The 19,260-nt window shown below is 37.2% G+C and overlaps 2 protein-coding genes and 1 non-coding gene across 5 annotated transcripts; 1 reads left to right on the top strand and 2 right to left on the bottom strand.

Moving 5' to 3' along the window:
- Positions 1 to 3,638: 3,638 nt before the first annotated feature.
- LOC125197689 (5.8S ribosomal RNA) lies at positions 3,639 to 3,795 on the bottom strand. Its single transcript, XR_007172219.1, has one exon. It is a non-coding gene; the product is annotated as a 5.8S ribosomal RNA (ribosomal RNA).
- A 2,260-nt stretch (positions 3,796 to 6,055) lies between these two features.
- On the bottom strand, positions 6,056 to 9,307 carry LOC125196412 (B3 domain-containing protein Os01g0234100-like). Of its 3 annotated transcripts, XM_048094915.2 has the most exons (8): positions 9,155 to 9,307; positions 8,850 to 9,060; positions 8,672 to 8,767; positions 8,234 to 8,265; positions 8,006 to 8,156; positions 7,709 to 7,915; positions 7,024 to 7,114; positions 6,056 to 6,912 (listed from the first exon to the last, which is right to left on the bottom strand). In XM_048094915.2, the coding sequence occupies exons 2-8, from the start codon at positions 8,982 to 8,984 to the stop codon at positions 6,176 to 6,178; spliced, it is 1,449 nt and encodes a 482-aa protein (XP_047950872.1). In that variant the 5' UTR covers positions 8,985 to 9,060; positions 9,155 to 9,307; the 3' UTR covers positions 6,056 to 6,175. The 3 variants fall into 3 exon arrangements, with proteins under 3 accessions (XP_047950872.1, XP_088913848.1, XP_047950873.1); XM_089057722.1 differs by having other exon boundaries at positions 8,850 to 9,295; XM_048094916.2 differs by having other exon boundaries at positions 6,056 to 6,909; positions 8,850 to 9,293.
- A 5,116-nt stretch (positions 9,308 to 14,423) lies between these two features.
- LOC148927520 (uncharacterized) lies at positions 14,424 to 18,956 on the top strand. The gene is made up of 5 exons (XM_089056623.1): positions 14,424 to 16,680; positions 16,957 to 17,021; positions 17,151 to 17,705; positions 17,806 to 17,892; positions 17,994 to 18,956. The coding sequence occupies exons 1-5, from the start codon at positions 14,424 to 14,426 to the stop codon at positions 18,954 to 18,956; spliced, it is 3,927 nt and encodes a 1,308-aa protein (XP_088912749.1).
- Positions 18,957 to 19,260: the final 304 nt, after the last annotated feature.

The raw sequence follows: 19,260 nt of genomic DNA, 5'->3' as shown, positions 1-19,260 counted from the left end.
GTAGAAGAGTCATGGACTCATGATCATCAATTTATTGATATGGGGTTTCAACAAAGAAAACAATCTATAATTTGACAAGCTTTGTCTTAATTTCCATGCCAGATGGAGTATTTCTCTACAAATGATTACTCCAATGAAGAATGGTGGTTGAGAGAGAGAGAAGAGGTGGTTTAAAAGTAGTTGGAAGAATGATGTATAGAGAGAAGATAGATTTGTTAGATGTGAGGGAATTTCTGAACAAAAAGGGTAACTGGATTCGCCGAGAGTACTTTACTGCCACCGCTCTACATTTATGTAAGAATACCCATTTCCACTTTGTCAGATGTTTTTTATTTCTTTTTTCTTTTTAATTTAAATCTACTCTTCAATTCCCTTTTTTTTTTCTTTTTTTTTTCTCAACCCTCAACGTGATGCTCTGCGACACGAACCAGCTGTGGCCTGTGTGTGATATTAGCTGTCATTTTGACCCTTGACTCTCTCTCTTTTTTACAATGATAATGGATCCATTTCATAATTAATGAAATACTAATGTACTTACTGGTTATTTCCAGCATGCAAATATGCAATAAGCCAATAAATAAGAAGATCACATTAAGATAAACATCAAATAGTATTAAGTTCTTTAGGATTTTGTCCCCAAAAATCAAAGATATGATAAGTTCGAATGATGTAACTACTAGAACTCCGTATTAAATATTGATAGTCCATATAATAAAGAATCATACCGGATTAAAGGTCAAATAAAAAAAAAAAAAACAGGTAACCATGAAATGTTGAATCTGCTGGATATAGGTAGAGATAAATTTTTGAACAAATTTTGGTACTCCATTTCTTATCAAATTTAAAGTGATCTTTAAGAGCTACATCATTCTTTAAACTCAGACAGATTTACGAGTCATATTAGGCACATACTCAACATCGAATTCAAGAATTAGGGCGTTGAGATGACGCCGTTTCAGATGTACAATAATTCATAGTAAGACACACATATACTTTACGGCTAGCCCGATTGAAAAAATTGCACACTTTTAAAAGTGTATGATTATTACTAATAAATTCAGCTAACCAAAAAGTGGAAAAATCAGGAATTTTAGTAGATTAATATGAAACAGGAAGAGAGATTAGAGATATTTAAGAATTTTGTTCTGGAAATACAATGAATGAAGATGAGAAACACAAACCTCCAAAATTTGGCATCATAATAATAGTAGTATGCATGCATGTTTTGAATAATGAAGATCAAGGGATTTGCTTGGACTTGGTAAGGCCAAGAAAGGCCCTCCACCTAGTGGGATTCTTTGGGGGCCTCTCATTATTCTTGATCTTGACGGCGGCGCTGGTGCTGCTGCTTTTTTTAATATTATTCTCTTCTTTCAAGGGGAACGGAAGGAGCCTCCCCTTGAAGAAGAGCTCATCCGCCGGCATCATGGAGTAGCTGCTGACGGAGAACTCAAAGTCCGACGACACCGGGGCGTCGCGGTAGTGTGAATGGGATCTTGAAGATTCCACCAAATCATTGGAGAAGGAGATTCTTGGAGGAGCTTGCTTGTTGTGCTCTTCATTGTTATTGTTGTTGTTATACATGCCTTGCTTGCTCTTAGTAAAATCTAAATCTAATCATGCCCATCCACACCAACACCAACACTAACATATGATTGCTGCCAACCCTATTTCTCAAATTAATTGTAAGTATTTAATTTCACAGGAGAGGGAAGGGACCCTCCACCACTGTTGCACTGCTTGTATTTATATCAGATAGATGAGGGAGGGGGACCCTTTTCTCCATCTACTATCTTTTTTTATATTTTACTGTTAAACTGTTGGTCAAATTCATGTATATATGTGCACATTTTTAAATTGGATATATGATTTATATGTATGTTGCTAGATGCTAGATTCAAGATTCCCCTTCCTGGTATTTGAATTTATTGAGATCCCATCTTTTCATTCACATTAAACATTGATAGCTTATGAAGAGAATGATTCCCTTTTAAATACTCTCCGTGTCCCACAATAAAGTTACTCCATATTTACCATTTCAGTCCGTCCAACTATAAGAGTCACATTTCATTTTTTATCATAAACGATAAGTAGGTCCCATATTATACTAACTCACTTCACTCACATTTTATTATAAAATCAAAATAAAAAAATGGACCACATATTTCACTAACTTTTTTATCTTATTATTCTTTATACTTTTTAAAACTGGTTTCTGTATCAAATGTGACGTGTGACCAAGAGAGTATTTCTCAAAATCTTACCTTTTGGCTTTTAGTAATTAAGTTATGAATCAAACAAAATCATCAAATGCCACGGAGTATTAGTTTGGACTAGTCAAAAGGGAGTCAAAGTGTAAAGTTTTGACTAGTACAAAGTGCAGGGTTATAGGCATATTATTATATGAAAATATGATGGGATTTTGTGAACACATGTAATTTTGTCGTAGAATGTAGGATCTCAAGACCATATCTTGGACTAGTTTGTGGGAATTAATGAAGCCAATTTGCCACTTGACTGAGTCATATATAGTGCATTGTGTTGGACATTGTGTGCATCTATCCATTTCCATCACAAGGATTCCAAACTAGAAAACATTCTTCGACGTTAGAAATACTACTCCTTTGGCTATTATTTACACGGTTATACACACTCATTTACATCAATATTATTTTCTATCTTATTTACTCTATATTATTCTTTATCTTATTTTATTTTCTCTTCATTTTAATTATTTATTACTATCATTTTTCAAAAGTACTGGAAAAAAGAAACGCATCAGTACCTTTTATGTTCATAGGAATAGGAAAAGCAATAGCTTCCACTGTTAGACACCCAAGTTAATTCAAATTTTGACTATATATTCAACAGAAATAAAGAATCACTGGTTAATCACATGAGATCATAGACCTTAATTTTAGTTTATCTTGTTTTCTGTTTTACAAATAAAATCCAATTCTTTCAAAAAAAGGATTAAGTAATGTACATAAACTATTTATCCTTTTAGGAAAACCAAACCCTAAATAAGAAAACACATAGCAGAAAAGGAAAATTACAAAATAAGATTTCAAATTCAAACAATTTTCAATACCAAACAAATGAAGAGGACTAGAATTGGGTGGCAATTGCATATATATAGAGCAGTGGCAGCATTTTGACTGAATTCCAGCTCTTTCTTTAATCACTATTCAAAGACATGGCAATCAAACTGGACCACACCAATCAAATTATTTTGGTATATTATATATATGGGATATATACTTTCACATACTAACACTAAAAAAAAAAGTAAAAAGGATAAAAAAACTAAAATGCAATTACTTGTATAAGAAAGTTTGCAAAAATAATCGTCTTTAAATTAAGAATAAATTAACTTATTTTTTTCTCTCTTGTAGGATGCTTTTATTTGCGTCATCTAATTTTAGTTAGGATACCAACAATAAGGACGCTTTTTGAAGCATTGGTTATATATTTAGAACCAAAAATTAGCATCCTTAATTGCATTAAAAATATCCTTAACGGTTTTTTTGTTAGTATAATTATTTGGTTTGGTGTTGGTGGAATCGGTCACACATAAAAAATTTGTATTTGAATTTTGGATTCTTCTTTTATTACTGTATTATTATTTACACGATGTGTGACGCTCATGCATATGTACCCTCACCCCAAATGGCTTCGGGCGCAACTTGCGTTAAAAGACTCGATGGTTCACGGGATTATGCAATTCATATCAAGTATCACATTTCACTACGTTCTTCATCGACGCGAGAATCGAGATATCCATTGCCATGATTCGTTTTTGAGTTTTGTATTCTTATCTCAATTAAATATGGATCAATTCAATAGTATAAGATAATTTTGGAATATTTAACATGCAGACAAATTAAACCGAACACTTCTATGAAACAAAAGCAAAAAGTAGCCCTGAAGTTTTATAAATCACTAAAATTAGCACAGTAAATAATTCAGTTTAAGTGAGTTCGAATAATTAAAGTCGTCTTTAAGCGTATTTATTCCTGAGTTAAAACAAGGTCCCACCCATTTATTTTTCATTTTATGCTTGTTCTATTAGTAATTTTCCTATAGCATCATCAAAGTAGATAGATAACCAAGCATGACAATCTCACCGAAATAAAGAATTAAGACCAAATGCATAACTTACCATTTAAAACTAAGCATAAATGTACCCAAAAACTAAGAGTCATTCATGTTTGTCAGATATGGTAATGAAGTTTAAGGTGCTTACATGATTATCATGGACAAATAATTTTGTTCCAATGGAAATTGAGAAGTATTTCAATCTTTTGGTAATTAAAAGCTTGTAATAACTATCCTAAAAAAGCTTGTAATATCTGTTGTAAATAATTTTTGTTGTTGTGAAGAAGGTTACGTCCCTTGTGCAAAGTTGTGGATTGAATATAAAACTACAACATTCATGCCATTTTTTCTCAATCTATTTATACTATGTTGTTGATTTCAGACGGGATTAACATCCCTACTTATATTTGTTGCTTATTAGTCTAGTTTATTGCATACAAAACAAAGAATTGTTTCAAATGCCGGATTCTGCTTCTAGTTTCTTTCACAATGTTAATCTTACCTTTCTAGGCCTCACGTATTTTCCGATTATGTTAAATCCACCAACATATTTCCCCGTAATTGTGACATAATTTCTCTCAAATCCCACGTAAATACACATGTAGAGGAGTGATCCGTTGCTAACTCTGTTAAGTTGCTAACTCTCTTAAGTTGCTAACTCATCCATGCAGTATATTAAAAATATCAACACAATAACATTGAAATATCGACATAAACTTAGTTGTAGTATTTTAATACACTTTGTTGACATTGATATTTAAAATGTCAACCCAATATATTAAAATGTCAACACAAATTTGCGTTGACATTTTAATGTGATCGTGTTGACATTTTTAATACAATGTGTTGATGAGTTAACAATTTAAAAAAAAATAGCATTATAACACTCCTTAATACATATATGTATTTAAGATGTTTACCATAAGATAAAGGCGATGATCTTTTATACTAGTATAAGTTTTATTACTACACTCATTATAAGATAATTGATTCACATTCTTTATTGAAACATCCCATTATAAATGATACATTTTCTTAGCAAAAATTAACTATTAATGACGAGCTAAAGAGAAACAACGACAAAAAAAAACCTGCCCCCAAACAAGCTACTCCAGACAACACAGTGTACTCAAACAGAACGAAACAAAACAAAAAAAACAACCAAGGCATACAAGGACACGACACAACACAACACCCAAAAGAAACATAAAAAAAAAAGTGTAGCCAAGCAACACAAAAAACAAGAAAGAAGGGGGCAGCCATTGAACATGCAATCAAGCAAGCAACAAGTAGTAAACTAGAGGCAGAAAAGGGTACCACTTCAGTCCAGGGAGAGAGCGTAGAAAAAGCAAGTCTTGCTTCAACTCGTCAACAAAGCAGATCAAAACAGTTAACCTCCATAAATAGCCCTTAAGTTTGGCCAACTTCTAACATCATTGAAGCAATCCATCACCTGTCCAGGTGAAAATGGGAGCTCCAAGTACCATCCTCTCATCCATACACCAAGGCGCCAAAAAAATCGGTTCTTTTCAAGCTTAAATTCATGGAATGTGATCTTATTATTTTCTTAATTTACGTGTCCAAAAAGCATGCATCACTTTACTCGAGATCGATGGAAATTTATATGTAGTGGAGTAGTTTGCAAGTTCATACAAGGAATCTTAGCTCTAAAAATGGCTAAAATAACAAATACTCCCTCCGTGACACTTTTCTTTTAACTTTTAAGTACTAATATCTCAATCAAAGTGACACATTTCTATTTTTAATAACCGTCTCTCTTCAATTAATACATCCAATCAGACGAAGATGGAGAGAGTAATACTAAGTGCAATTAGAAACATTTGCACCTAAAGATACACAAAAACAAATAACCCACCAATAACTAATTAAAACAATACCAAGACTAAATTTTGAGTCATATTTTTATACTACTATATAACTGGATGTACTAGATAACTAGAAGAACAAAAAGATTTAATCTATATTAGAGAGCGAGCAAATAGCAATGCTAACTAATATACTGTACTAGTCTGTCTCAGAAGCAAAGTTGCTAATTTACACGCCGCCTAATACAATATTACCAAGGTGCGTCAACCTCTACTTGAAACTTGAGCTCAAAGCTCTCTTTCTTACTCCTTAACTTCTCTATTTCCTCATCACATTTCGCAGAAACTTCTCTCAGTTCCACAATCTTTGCTTCATGCTCCTGAATCTCATCTTTGATTCTGCTTTGCTCCTTCTGCACTTCCAAGAACCTTCTTATCTCTGAGCTGTCTTCCGTCTCGAAAGCCAACTTTTGCAATTCACGTAGACGAGATCGTATGAATCCCACGTTCAAGCCCAGAAGCTCGAAGGACCTCAGAGACTTTTCCCATACTTCAAAATCCTTCCTTGGGGTGTTCGGATTGCACCCGCGTATGGAATCAATAATGTTTATAGTTTCGACAATCATACCAGCAGCTAGCTTGCTGTAGAGGCCTGGAAGAAGTCGGTCGTGAAGAAATGAATTCTTGCTGCAGCAGAGTTCGTAGTATTTTCTGTGAATGTCTTCTGGAAGGTCAGAGTCGATGCATACTCCATTCACCACAATGTGAAATTCCTCGATAGTTTTTACATCTTTGAAATGAAAAGATCCGGATAACTTGGCACCCTCTAAGACTTCAGAAGCAACCTCATCACTATCGTTTCCAGAATGTTCCTCTAGCAGACCATTTTGGGGTCCTACCGGACCTGCCTTTTGCTTCTTCTTCTGCACGACCATTATGGGAAGAGATTTCGGACGTCTCTTGGTCTTGCTTTGAGCATCCACAGCTGCTTCAGTATTTGAAGTTCAGATTATTTTAACATCCAGCTCACAAGAAAAGAATAAGAGCCACCATAGGAAGATAATTTAAACGAAACAAAAAAAGAAAATTAACCGCAAACCTGCATCATTTTGCTTTGTTTGTGAATCCAAAATTAGAAGGCTAAGAGCACCATCAACTTCATTCATATCATTTGCTCTTATTACGTATACCTACAAGATGAGAAGACAATATTAGAATCATAATAACTACCAAAATGCTGAAGTTGGATTATTAATAGCACCAGGGAGGAAATATTTAGTAGAGAATATGCAAAGACAAAAGGATCTATGAGAATACAACAAATAGTATTGACCACCTGCCACGGTAATCGGAATACATTTCTCATTCTGCAGTAGATAGATCAGTTTTAGGACAACAAATGTTCAACTATAATAGTTTCTGCTAATGGACTTATTTATATTAATTGGAATTCATCAACCCTGTATGGTACACTTACTTTAAACACCTAGAGGAATATTGCTTTATTCTAGACAGCAGTCACAATTTAAAGGTGAGACAATTTGAGAACATTATTGGTATGCTTGTTCATAAAAGGAAAAATGTTAAAGTTGCTCTTTTGGATATGAAGATATTGTAACAGTAGTGGGGCGCAGCTTCAAAATAAAGGAATAGAATAACTGACTCAGTTAGGAAAGGGTACCTAGCAACAATTGGCAGCAGTTGAGTGATAAATGTCACATACATAGTAGGGATATGAGAATATAAAAGCTAAATTGCAATGAAACAGTGCCTGACTGCATCACCTTAAACCGGCAGGGCCCAATAAGTTGGAAGATCAAAACATCTCCTTCGACCAATTTGTTTCCAGCAACAAACTTTCTCCATCCAGCACTTAGACCTGTCTTGTTTGCGATATACTTAATTGGAAACTCTTCACCATTTTCATCTTCAATAATAACTTCAATGTCATTGCCAGGTAAATGTATCTTACAGAATGGCCCAGGAAGACCCTGCACAGAAATGGTAATGCAAATAGAAGGTGTAAAATGCTAATGAACAAAAACATTCAAGGCCTAACGACGACACAGCTCCAGACATACCATCCAGAAACAGCTGGCAACATGTGATCTCACTAATGATTTCATGAAAGAAGGCTGGTCACTACTCAAACTCAACAGGAATTCCTCAGCTCGGATCATGGTAGGCGACTTGATTTGGACAGCACTGTTTGACCCATCACCATCTCCTTTACTGCCCCAAAAGAGAAGATGAGTGTTAGCAAGCACTTTCTTTAGAAGATTTGTGCAGTTTTCATGTATTGAACTAACCTCCGCGATGATCTTCCACTTTCAGGAACACCCTGCTCAACAATTTCCACGTAAGTTCAGAGATTAGCGAACAGAATTCACATCCCACGAGATCAAAATTTCAAGAATAATGCATTCGCCTCTGACAGCTAAATTTTCATAGCACATAATGTGCAAAGGGTAGAGCAAGATGCATCATCATAATGAACTATTATTAGCATGGAGTTATCACAAATCACAATTGGAGTTCCTAATATTAGAAAATTGAGTTCCTTTACTATCTTCAGAGGCTATAACAAAGTCTGCTAAAATATCATCTTCTCTGATCAAAACAGGTGAAATTAAAAGCTGTAAATCAACAGAAAACCCTAAAACTATTAATCAGCAAAACCAATTCACTCCGAATCTGCAATTGAACTTCAAACCACTCTACCATATGAAAACGGGGGGGACTCTCACATCTTTCGGTTTCGACGAAGAGAAACTCTTCCTCCTCCGCACAAAATTGGGCGAAATCTCGTCGATCAGCTCCTTCGGCTTCCTCTTCCTCTTGCCCTAAATCAAACAAACATCACCAGATCTGATACATTAACAGGAGCAAAAACATCGACAGCAGCATAAAGTTGGGAAAACTCACGGTAACAAGGAGCGGATCAAAATGAGGAACCCGATCCTCGCGAATCTGCGCCGTCTCCACCGCTTCCTTCTTCATCTCCTGGTCCTCACCTCCGACGCGGCTGTCCTGATTCTGGTGGACTATTTTGAGCTTCATTTCCTCCACAAGTCAACTTTTTTCAACTATCCAGGGCTTTAAAGTAAACACCTCTTCGCTCTCTCTCACTCTTCTCCTTCAATTTTCAGGTAATATATCATTATCTTTATCCTTATATTTTTTATACTAATAAAGAGAGTGATACAATAAACTGGAATCAATAAATATACAGATATTATTTTGGAGAAGAAGGCGATGGAGATTTGGGATTCAGGATCTTCAATTACAGGGCGCACCATTCCAGGGCCTGGCAAACTCTCTCCTCCCACATTAATATGGAGTACTAGTATTTTTTAACAATAACATCAATTTATTTGGAATTTAATTGCTGCCAAACTTCATTACAAAGAAATGATTTAGTACACAGCAACTGGATTTCGATTGAGAGTTGAGACTATGATTCCTATTGAAAATAGTAAAAAAAAAAAACAAAAAAAAAAAAACTAAAACAATGTACAATTTGAAAGGTTTTCAAATTTCATTCTTCAAAAATTACGAGGCTACATTTTATGTAACTTGTACTCCCTCCGTCCCACTTAAAATGCAACATTTGAGAATCGGCACGGGATTTTATGTAGTGTTGTTTTGTGAGTTAATGAAAAGAGAGTAAAGTAAGAGAGATGAAAAAGTAGAGATAGAGTTGTTTCCATTTAAGGAAACGTTTCATTTTTAATGGGACAACCAAAAAAGGAAAACGTTGCATTTTTAATGGGACAGAGGGAGTATTTATTTGGAAAATGGAAATAAGGAAATGTTTGATTCGTTACTGAAACAAGTTTTTGAGTCCAATTTCAATCCAAGTGTGTTATGGAATTTAGAGTTTTAGGTATATGTTGGACTATCTTTTGCATTGAGCATGTTGGATTCGAATACAACATATTTGAGGCGAAAAAGTCTAGTAATTTCAAAATCTATGTCAAAATAAAAAAGATTTGTTTTTTTAAGTATAATAGTCAGCCATAGGTCAGCCACTCTCTTTTTCTGCCACGTCATCAGTACTAAAAATTCACCTGTCACATCAGCATTTTACTCAAATAGGCTAGCCTTAGGCCAGCTGCAATAAAAATAATTAAAAAACAACTACATTTATGGAATTAAACACAAAATACGGAATTAAATTTATGACACATATACGGGAAAAATTCGTTAATTTTATTTAAATAAAAAAAGTACATTAACTAAAAATCAAAAAAATTACATAATAAAAAAAATTTGGGCTTCCACACACGAGCCACCGCCCCACTCTACTCCTCATTAATTTATTAAAAAAATACATTAAAAAAGGTTAGTATGCCTTGAATCCGTTATACTTTGCCGCTAGCCGAACGGGGGTCTCGCTGCCCGACGTTATGACATGTTTCTGTTTTAGGTCTTAATTTTGTTTTGGGTCTAGCCCGTCTTCTGTGTGCCTATTTTAAAATTACATAATTAAAAATATTCATAAAAAAAATATATTAAAAATGCAATAACAAAAATGCATAAAAAATACATTAAAAAAATGCAATAAATTAAAAAAAATGCATAAAAAAATTAAAAAATAGCGCTGGCCGATCGCTGGCCGATCGGCTCGCCACAATGGCGGCCAGCGCCCTCAAATCGGCTAGCCCACGCCGATTTTTTCGCCGATTCGCGGCTGGCCGTTTCCAATAGTTCGGCTAGCCGACCGGCTAGCGACGCGAATCGTCTAGCCGCTATTGGAGATGCTCTTATTGACCTGTCGCTGACCTCATTCAACATATCTCAATGGTAAGCAATGTTAGTAGAGCTCTTGATCTCGTAAGAATTACTTCATTCCTCCGATTAATCTTAGGTCGTAGTAATTATTTTTGGGCCATTTCATTACAGTTACAATATTTTTGGGTAAAAAATAACACACATAGTTTATTTTAGGGTATTTACATTGAATACCCTTTGGCCATGCCACAATTTCAGTCAGGTCTAGGGCTGGCAAAATATACCAAAATACCGAAATACCACACTTACCATATCAAAAAAATACCGAAAATACCTAATTTTCTGTATACCGCACTTTTCGGTACGGTATGATACCTTACCGATAGATTAAGGCACAACAAAGGTATGAATTTTGCACATACCGCGGTATACCGCATTATAACGCATCATACCGCAATTACGGTATATACCGCAAAATTACGGTAATTTTGCGGTATATACCGTTAATAATTATATATATTTAAAGTATTTTATTTTTAAAATTATACTAATGGGTTTAGGCTTAAAATTTATTTAACATATATTTTCAAAACTAAAGAGTAAAGGCGTAAAGCAGCCAATAACCTTAATTCTAAATCTCAATTCTCCACTCCGCCGCAGCAGCACTCTACGTATCCACCACCACTTCTCCGCAGCACTCCACCACCGGCCGACTCACAGCTGATTCACTCCACCACCGCCGTCCGCCGCAACATTCCTCCACCGCCGCCCGCCGCAGCAGATTCATAGAATCTCTCTCTTTCTCGTATAATATTGGTAAGTATTATACATAATTGGTAGTGAATTTAATTTTTATCTTTTTTGGCAATTTTGTCTAATTCATTGGGTTGTTTGTGCGGATTTAGGAATGAATTAATGGGTGTGAAGTGGGTATGTGTTGTTGGCTGTTGCTGCTATAAACTTGTACTCCCTCCGTCCCACAAAAGATGTCACACTTTCCTTTTTAGTTTGTCCCACAAAAGATGTCACGTTTCCATTTTTGAAAAAAGTTTTCTCTAACATTATTATAAAAAATATATTTTTTCTCTCCATTTAACACACAAAATAAAACCTCCTAAAATGCCGTGCCGTCCCACAAGTGTGACATCTTTTATGGGATAGAAGGAGTACAAAAGTTCTCCTTTTGAACTTGATTTAATGATTCTTCAGTTTTTTAGACAAGGTTTATTGAATGGAAGAGAAAAAACTTTTATATTTTTTTGTAGTTGATTTAATAATTCTGCAATTTTGTGTATCCACACTTTGAGTACTATGTATGCTAGTTTTTATTTCTATTTTGCTTATTTTAGGATATGATGATGAGAAAACTTTTTGTGATGTGCAGAAAAAAAAAGCATTGAACTTACTGCCATATTTACATGAAGGGGTTTTTAACTATTTGATTGATGACTAATGGTGCCATACTTATTCAGCTAATATATTGTACAATAGCTAAAATAGGAGCAATGAGACAGTAGCTAAAATAGGAAACAGAAAAATAATTAAGCAAAATGAGAAAAATATAGTGTATGTGGTTGTAGAATTAGGAGCAATACTTATTCGGCTAATATATTTTGGTATAACTATTGATCTAATGTCTCTTTTCTTGTATTTTGGTATTGTAATGGCTTTAGTAGGAAACTTCATTAACTATTAAGTAGTACTAATATTAAAATATATTGTCTTTTCATGATGGAATCTGAAGCTTCTCATACGCTCCCAATGCACTATTTTTTAGCACTAAATAAACCTATAAGTATACAGAGTATATATAGTATAGCTAAAGGTCAGTACCGGATATCGAACATGGGGTAAACAAATATAGACTGTCTATCTTCTACTAAAACTCAATTACTATCTGGAGAATCGAAAGTTTTGGAAAATTTTGAAAACAGAAAATAATAGAAAGGAAATAACAACTAGATGCAAATAAAACACAGAGATAAACGATAGAGATAAGGGGAATTCCAGGGATGTGCTTTCACAGTTATGGTTATACAAATTCCAAACTACAATACCCTAGCACAATTATTACTTTGATAGGACGAGTCACCTAGCTTATGCTCATGCGATACAAACGTTGATTACAATATTAGGGTTGTCAATCCTAACACGTAACTCCAAAAAGTTCCTAAGACCCTTGCAAAGTCTTCACTCTCAATTAACAGTACCGTTTTAAGGGAAGCTAACTGTAGCGTCTACTTGATACGCTCGGATTTTGCACTGTTTTAAGGCCATTATTTGGTCCGTTTTTACTATCAAAATCACTCTACATGTCCATTATTTGCATATTTTATACATTTTGGTATTTTGACGTGTTTTGTGAGAAATGTGCATATTTGAGCCGAAAAGGGGAGTAAAAACACATAGTCTAGAAATCTGGAGTCAGACGGCGACCAGCGACCGCCGGCGCCCGGCGGTCAGAGCCATGTGGCGGTCCGCCTCGGAAATTTACGCTAGGAGAAGAGTCTCGCCCGGCGACCGCCAGAGGACATGTGGTGGTCCGCCACCGAAGGGTCAGAGTCTCTGGACTCCAACGCGGCGACCGCCGGCCAAGGTGCGGCGGCCCGCCGGAGAAAGGCGGCGAATCCGACCAGCCCTAGATTTGCTCCAAGACTTACCAAATTTTGAAGTTCTTTTCCTTCTATGATGAGGAATAATTTTCCCCTATAAATAGGACCTCAAGCTTCATCAAAAGAGGGAGAACACATTCATAGAGAAAGAGAGTTACTACTTGCAATATTCATAGAGATCAAAAGCTAGAGTACTTCAATTGTGCAAGGAGTTGGAGAAGGATTTCAAGAACATCAAGAACGACAAGGATTCTACCTACGGGTTTTATTTGCTTTAGTTTTATGTTCAAATTGTTTTCCCTTCAATCTATGTTTTTAGTTTATTCAATTATGTGTAACTAAACTCATAGGATTCTAGGGATGTGTTAGTAGCAACTTTGGTTATACAATTCCGTTTTCTATTTAATATCCGTTTTGTTTTTACTTTGTTTCTTCCCTAAGTTAATCATGATGCTTCGTAATTGAGTGACACAATTATGTATGATTTAATATAACTTGCTTCATAACTGTGACAGAGTTCTAGCGAGTTAGATCCACTTAGTAGACACTACAGTTAGCTTCCTTTAAAACGGCATTGTTAATTGAGAGTGATGACTTTTCAAGGGTCTTAGGAGCTTTTTGGAGTTACGTATTAGGATTGACAACCCTAATGTTAGTAATCAACGTTTGTATCGCATGAGCATAAGCTAGGTGACTCGTCCTTTCAAAGTATTAACTGTGCTAGGGTATTGTAGTTTGGAATTTGTATAACCATAAAAGTGAAAGCACATCCCTGGAATTCCCTTATCTCTATACTTTTCTCTCCGTGATTTGCTTGCATTTAGTTGTTTACTGCTTTTAATATTTTCTGTTTTCAAAAATTTTCAAAAAAAAAAATTCTTGTTTCTCCAGATAGTAATTGAGTTCTAGTAGGAGATAGACACTTTGTGTACGTCTTCCCCGTGTTCGATATCCGGTACTAACCTTTTGCTATACTATACCTACTTTGTATACTTGCAGGTATTTATAGTGCAAATAAAAAGTGCATCAAGTTTTTGGCGCCGTTGCCGGGGAAGACAATTCACTTTGGAGTGATATCTTCAAACAGATAATTTTACTACTTTGGATTTTAATCGCTTTCATTTTTTTTATTTTTATTTTTCTTTTTGTTTTAATGGATTTTCCTGCAGGCGTAGGAAATCCATGTGGTTATTTTGATGAGCAGCATGGGGGATCGCACTATGTCCCAGACTGTTCTGATTACTCCTATGATGCACAAGAGTACTGTTCTAATGATTATGAAACATGTGCAGGTATGGAGGATCAACCCCGCTCCAATTGGGAGGTTCTGTTAGAAGTTTGCATTACTGAGGTTCTCAACCATAGAAAGGTGACGAACAAAAGGTTGGAGAATTTGGAAAGAAATACCAGCGCCTTGGAAAGAGGGTTGGCAAACCTCGCTACTCAAGTCGGGATGTTGGAATTCAACCTTGGGATCTTAGCCACAACCATAGGAAACAGGCACACTCCAGGGTCGCTTCCTAGCCTGCCAGAAATAAATCCGAAAGGAAAATGTCACGCGGTGCAGCTACGCAGCGGGACTACATATCAACCTCCGGAGGCAGGAGACCTGGTCAGGAGAGGAAGAGAAACAGAAAAACCACCTGGTACCTTGTCTGTCGATGATGTGCGGCGGCCCGCCGCATTCCAACACGGCGACCCGCCGCGTACACACCAACAGGACGAGGAAGATTCTGGAATTGGCGTTGCTGAAGACCCGGCGGTCGCCACGCCGCATCGCGGCGGTCCGCCGGCCGATAAACAGCAAGCAGATGCTCTACCACAAAGCAGTGTCACCATTCCATATCCTCAACGATTGAAGAGCAAGAAGCTTGACGCTCAGTTTACCAAGTTCTTGGAAGCAATGAGCAAAGTCCACATCAACATTCCACTGGTAGAAGCCCTTCAACAAATGCCCAATTACGCCAAATTTTTGAAAGATGTGGTGGCAAAGAAGAGAAAGTGGGGGAAGTACGAGACAGTGGGCCTAGCGGAGAGCTGTAGTGCTATCATTCAAAAAGGATTACCCACCAAGCACAAAGATCCAGGGAGTTTTACATTATCTTGTGTTTTAGGGAATGATGTGAAAGGTAAGGCGTTATGTGATTTAGGATCCAGTATTAATTTGATGCCTTTATCATTTTACAGGAAACTCGACGTTGATAGTATCCGTCCCACCTCAATCACGTTGCAAATGGCAGATCGTAGCACAACAACACCAATGGGGATAGTGGAAGATGTCTTGGTAAGAGTGGGAGAGTTTATTTTTCCTGCTGACTTCGTTGTGTTGGATATGCAGGAAGACAAGAAGGTGCCTTTGATCCTTGGAAGACCATTCTTAGCCACTGGCGGAGCCATGATAGATGTACAAAAGGGAGAGCTGACATTGAAGTTGAACGATGAAAGCATCACATTTAACATCTACGGTGCACTGAAATTCCATGGAAAGGAGGGGGCAGAAGGCTATCAAGAATGCAGTGTCATACAAATCGTTACCGACCGTGTGGGAGAAGTAGAAGTCACTTATCATCAAACCCAGGATCCTCTTGAATCTTGTCTCATAAATTCATTTACTCCTAATGCTGATTTATCATCTTGTGATGCAAATGTTTGTGCAGTGGTGACAGAAATGGAAGCGCTACCGGAGAGAATTCCTCAAAAGGGAAATGCATTTTTGCCATTGCGTACCCCCGAAGAAGAGGAAGAAAGAAGGCTAGCAGTGGGAAAACCACGGGGACCACCAATGGTGGAGCTAAAGCCGCTCCCCGAACATCTCAGGTATGCATTCTTAGGGCCAGGTAACATTTTTCCAGTTGTGGTGTCCGCTGCATTGAATGAAGAGGAGTGTGAAAAGCTTTTGTGTGTGTTAAATAAGTATAGGTCTGCCATAGGATGGTCTATTAGTGATTTAAGGGGGATTAGCCCGACCACATGCATGCATAGAATTTTACTTGAGGAAGGGCATAAACCTCGTGTGCAAAACCAACGTAGACTTAATCCTATCATGCAAGATGTAGTACGAAAAGAGGTAATAAAGTTACTAGATGCAGGGATTATCTATGCAATATCTGATAGTGAATGGGTAAGTCCTACGCAGGTAGTAGCTAAGAAAGAGGGGATGACTGTAGTGCCTGGCCAGAATGGAGAGATGATAGCCACTAGAGTAGCTACAGGATGGAGAGTATGCATTGATTATAGGATGTTAAATGCAGCCACTAGGAAAGATCATTTTCCTTTACCTTTTATTGATCAAATGCTTGATAGATTAGGGGGATATGATTATTACTGTTTTCTTGATGGTTATTCTGGTTATAATCAAATTGCTATTGCTCCCGAGGATCAACATAAGTCTGCCTTTACATGTCCTTATGGTATTTATGCGTATAGAAAAATGTCTTTTGGACTATGTAATGCTCCCGCTACTTTTCAGAGATGTATGATGGCTATATTTCATGATTTAATTGAGAAAGTAATGGAGGTTTTTATGGATGATTTTTCGGTATATGGCAAATCCTATGATCATTGTCTTGAAAATTTGGCTAAGGTTTTGCAGAGATGTGTGGAAACTAACCTAGTTCTCAATTGGGAAAAATGTCACTTTATGGTGAAAGAAGGTATAGTTCTAGGACATAAAGTGTCCTCTGCAGGTATAGAAGTCGACAGGGCAAAAATTGCAGCCATAAAGCTCCCACCTCCGTCCAATGAGAAGGGAGTAAGAAGTTTTTTAGGACATGCTGGCTTCTACCGGAGATTCATCAAGGATTTTTCAAAAATCTCTGAACCTCTTTGTAAATTGCTTGAGAAAGAGGTGAAATTTGATTTTACTTCTGATTGCTTGCAGGCTTTTGAGACCTTGAAGAAAGCTCTAGTGAGCGCTCCCATCCTCATTACCCCAGATTGGAGTCAACCATTCGAGATTATGTGTGATGCAAGTGATGTTGCAGTTGGCTCAGCTTTGGGACAAAAGAAGAACAAGATTTTTAGAGTCATTTATTATGCTAGTAGAACTTTAGATTCTGCTCAAGCTAATTATACGACTACCAAAAGGGAGATGCTTGCTATCGTGTATTCTTTTGATAAATTTAGAGCTTATCTTGTGGGGACTAAAACTATTGTTTATACTGACCATGCAGCTATAAGGCATCTGTTCGCAAAGAAAGAAGCAAAACCCAGGCTCATTCGATGGATTTTGTTACTTCAGGAATTCGATGTTGAGATAAGAGACAGAAAAGGGTGTGAAAATGTTGTGGCCGATCATCTGTCGCGATTGGAACATCCGGTGGAAGGAGAAGACTTATCACATGAAATCAACGAGGATTTTCCCGATGAACATCTGTTTTTCACTCAAGCCACTTTCCCATGGTACGCTGATATTGTCAATTATTTGGCAGCCAAGGTACATCCTCCTGATATCACTCCTTATCAGAAAAAGAAATTTTATAGAGATGTACGATCTTATTTTTGGGATGAGCCCTACTTGTTTAAAAGATGTGCAGATACTATACTTAGGAGGTGTGTACCTCAAGAGGATTGGGCGGCCATTGTTGAGAAGTGTCATTCATCCCCTACTGGAGGACATTTTGGTGTGCAAAGGACCGCAATAAAGATTTTGCAAAGCGGTTTCTATTGGCCCACCATATTCCGCGACTCTGCTAGTTTTGTTCTTCAATGTAATGAATGTCAGCGCACGGGGGGAATCACTAAGAAGAAGGAGATGCCTATGAATACCATTATTGAGGTGGAATTGTTTGATGTATGGGGGATAGATTTTATGGGACCATTCCCAAAATCAGGAGAATACCAATATATCTTACTTGCAGTAGAATATGTTTCTAGATGGGTGGAAGCAATTCCAACCAGAACTAACGATTCTAAAGTGGTTACTGCTTTTGTTAGAAAGAATATTTTTTGCAGGTTTGGTACTCCTCGTGCCCTCATTAGTGATGGAGGATCTCACTTCAACAATAGATGGTTAGACAACGTGTTGGACAAATATGGAGTCAAGCATAGGGTCACTTCTCCATACCATCCGCAGGCGAATGGACAAACGGAGTTAGCAAACAGAGAGATCAAGTCGGTTCTTCAAAAGACGGTGAGTGTGAACAGAAAAGATTGGGCACTTCGGTTAGAAGATGCGTTATGGGCTTACCGCACTGCCTACAAGGGTCCCATAGGTATGTCTCCTTATCAACTTGTGTTTGGGAAGTCATGCCATTTGCCTCTTGAGATGGAATACAGGTCGTGTTGGGCAATCAAGAAGTTGAATCAAGATTTTCAAAAGGCCGGTGAGGAAAGACGTCTTTTTCTTAACGAGATGGACGAATTTCGAATGGAGGCTTATGATAGTTCATCCATCTACAAGGAGCGAATGAAGGCTTATCATGATAGGATGATCAGTCCGAGAGAGCTCACCTTGGGGGATGTGGTTTTGTTGCATAACTCGAGACTATCTTTGTTTCCCGGGAAGTTGAAGTCCAAGTGGACTGGTCCATACATGATCAAGAAAATTTATGATAGTGGAACAGTTGAGTTACTAGCCCCGGATGGACAGTTGTTTCAAGCAAATGGTCACCGTGTTAAGAAGTATTACAGTGCAGACAAAGTGTTAGATGAAGAGGTTGGTCTCGAAGAGCCAACCAAGGAGTGAAAAAAGGGGGGTAAAAGTCAAGCTAATGACTTTAAAGGAGCGCTTGTTGGGAGGCAACCCAACAATTTTTGCTTTAATTTTAAGTATTTTTGGTTTTGGTTTAATTTTGTGCTTTGCAAAAATTTTCGCAGGATCTGACCTCTCCGTGGCGACCGCCGCAAGCGCTGCGGCGGTCCGCCACCTGAACGCTGGAAAGCATCTTTGACGTACGGCGACCGCCGAACAGCTGCGGCGGACCGCCACCTGGGCACAATTTTCCAGCGCGATTTTTCGAAATTCTTCGAATTTTCGCCCCGCTCAACCT

Source organism: Salvia hispanica, chromosome 4 (genome assembly GCF_029641045.1).
Source record: "Salvia hispanica isolate PSC_SH4W2 chromosome 4, Shi_PSC_v1, whole genome shotgun sequence".
NCBI classification, from domain to species: domain Eukaryota; kingdom Viridiplantae; phylum Streptophyta; class Magnoliopsida; order Lamiales; family Lamiaceae; genus Salvia; species Salvia hispanica.
The sequence above is the reverse complement of the archived record's forward strand: the minus strand, read 5'-3'. Positions and strand labels throughout refer to the sequence as shown.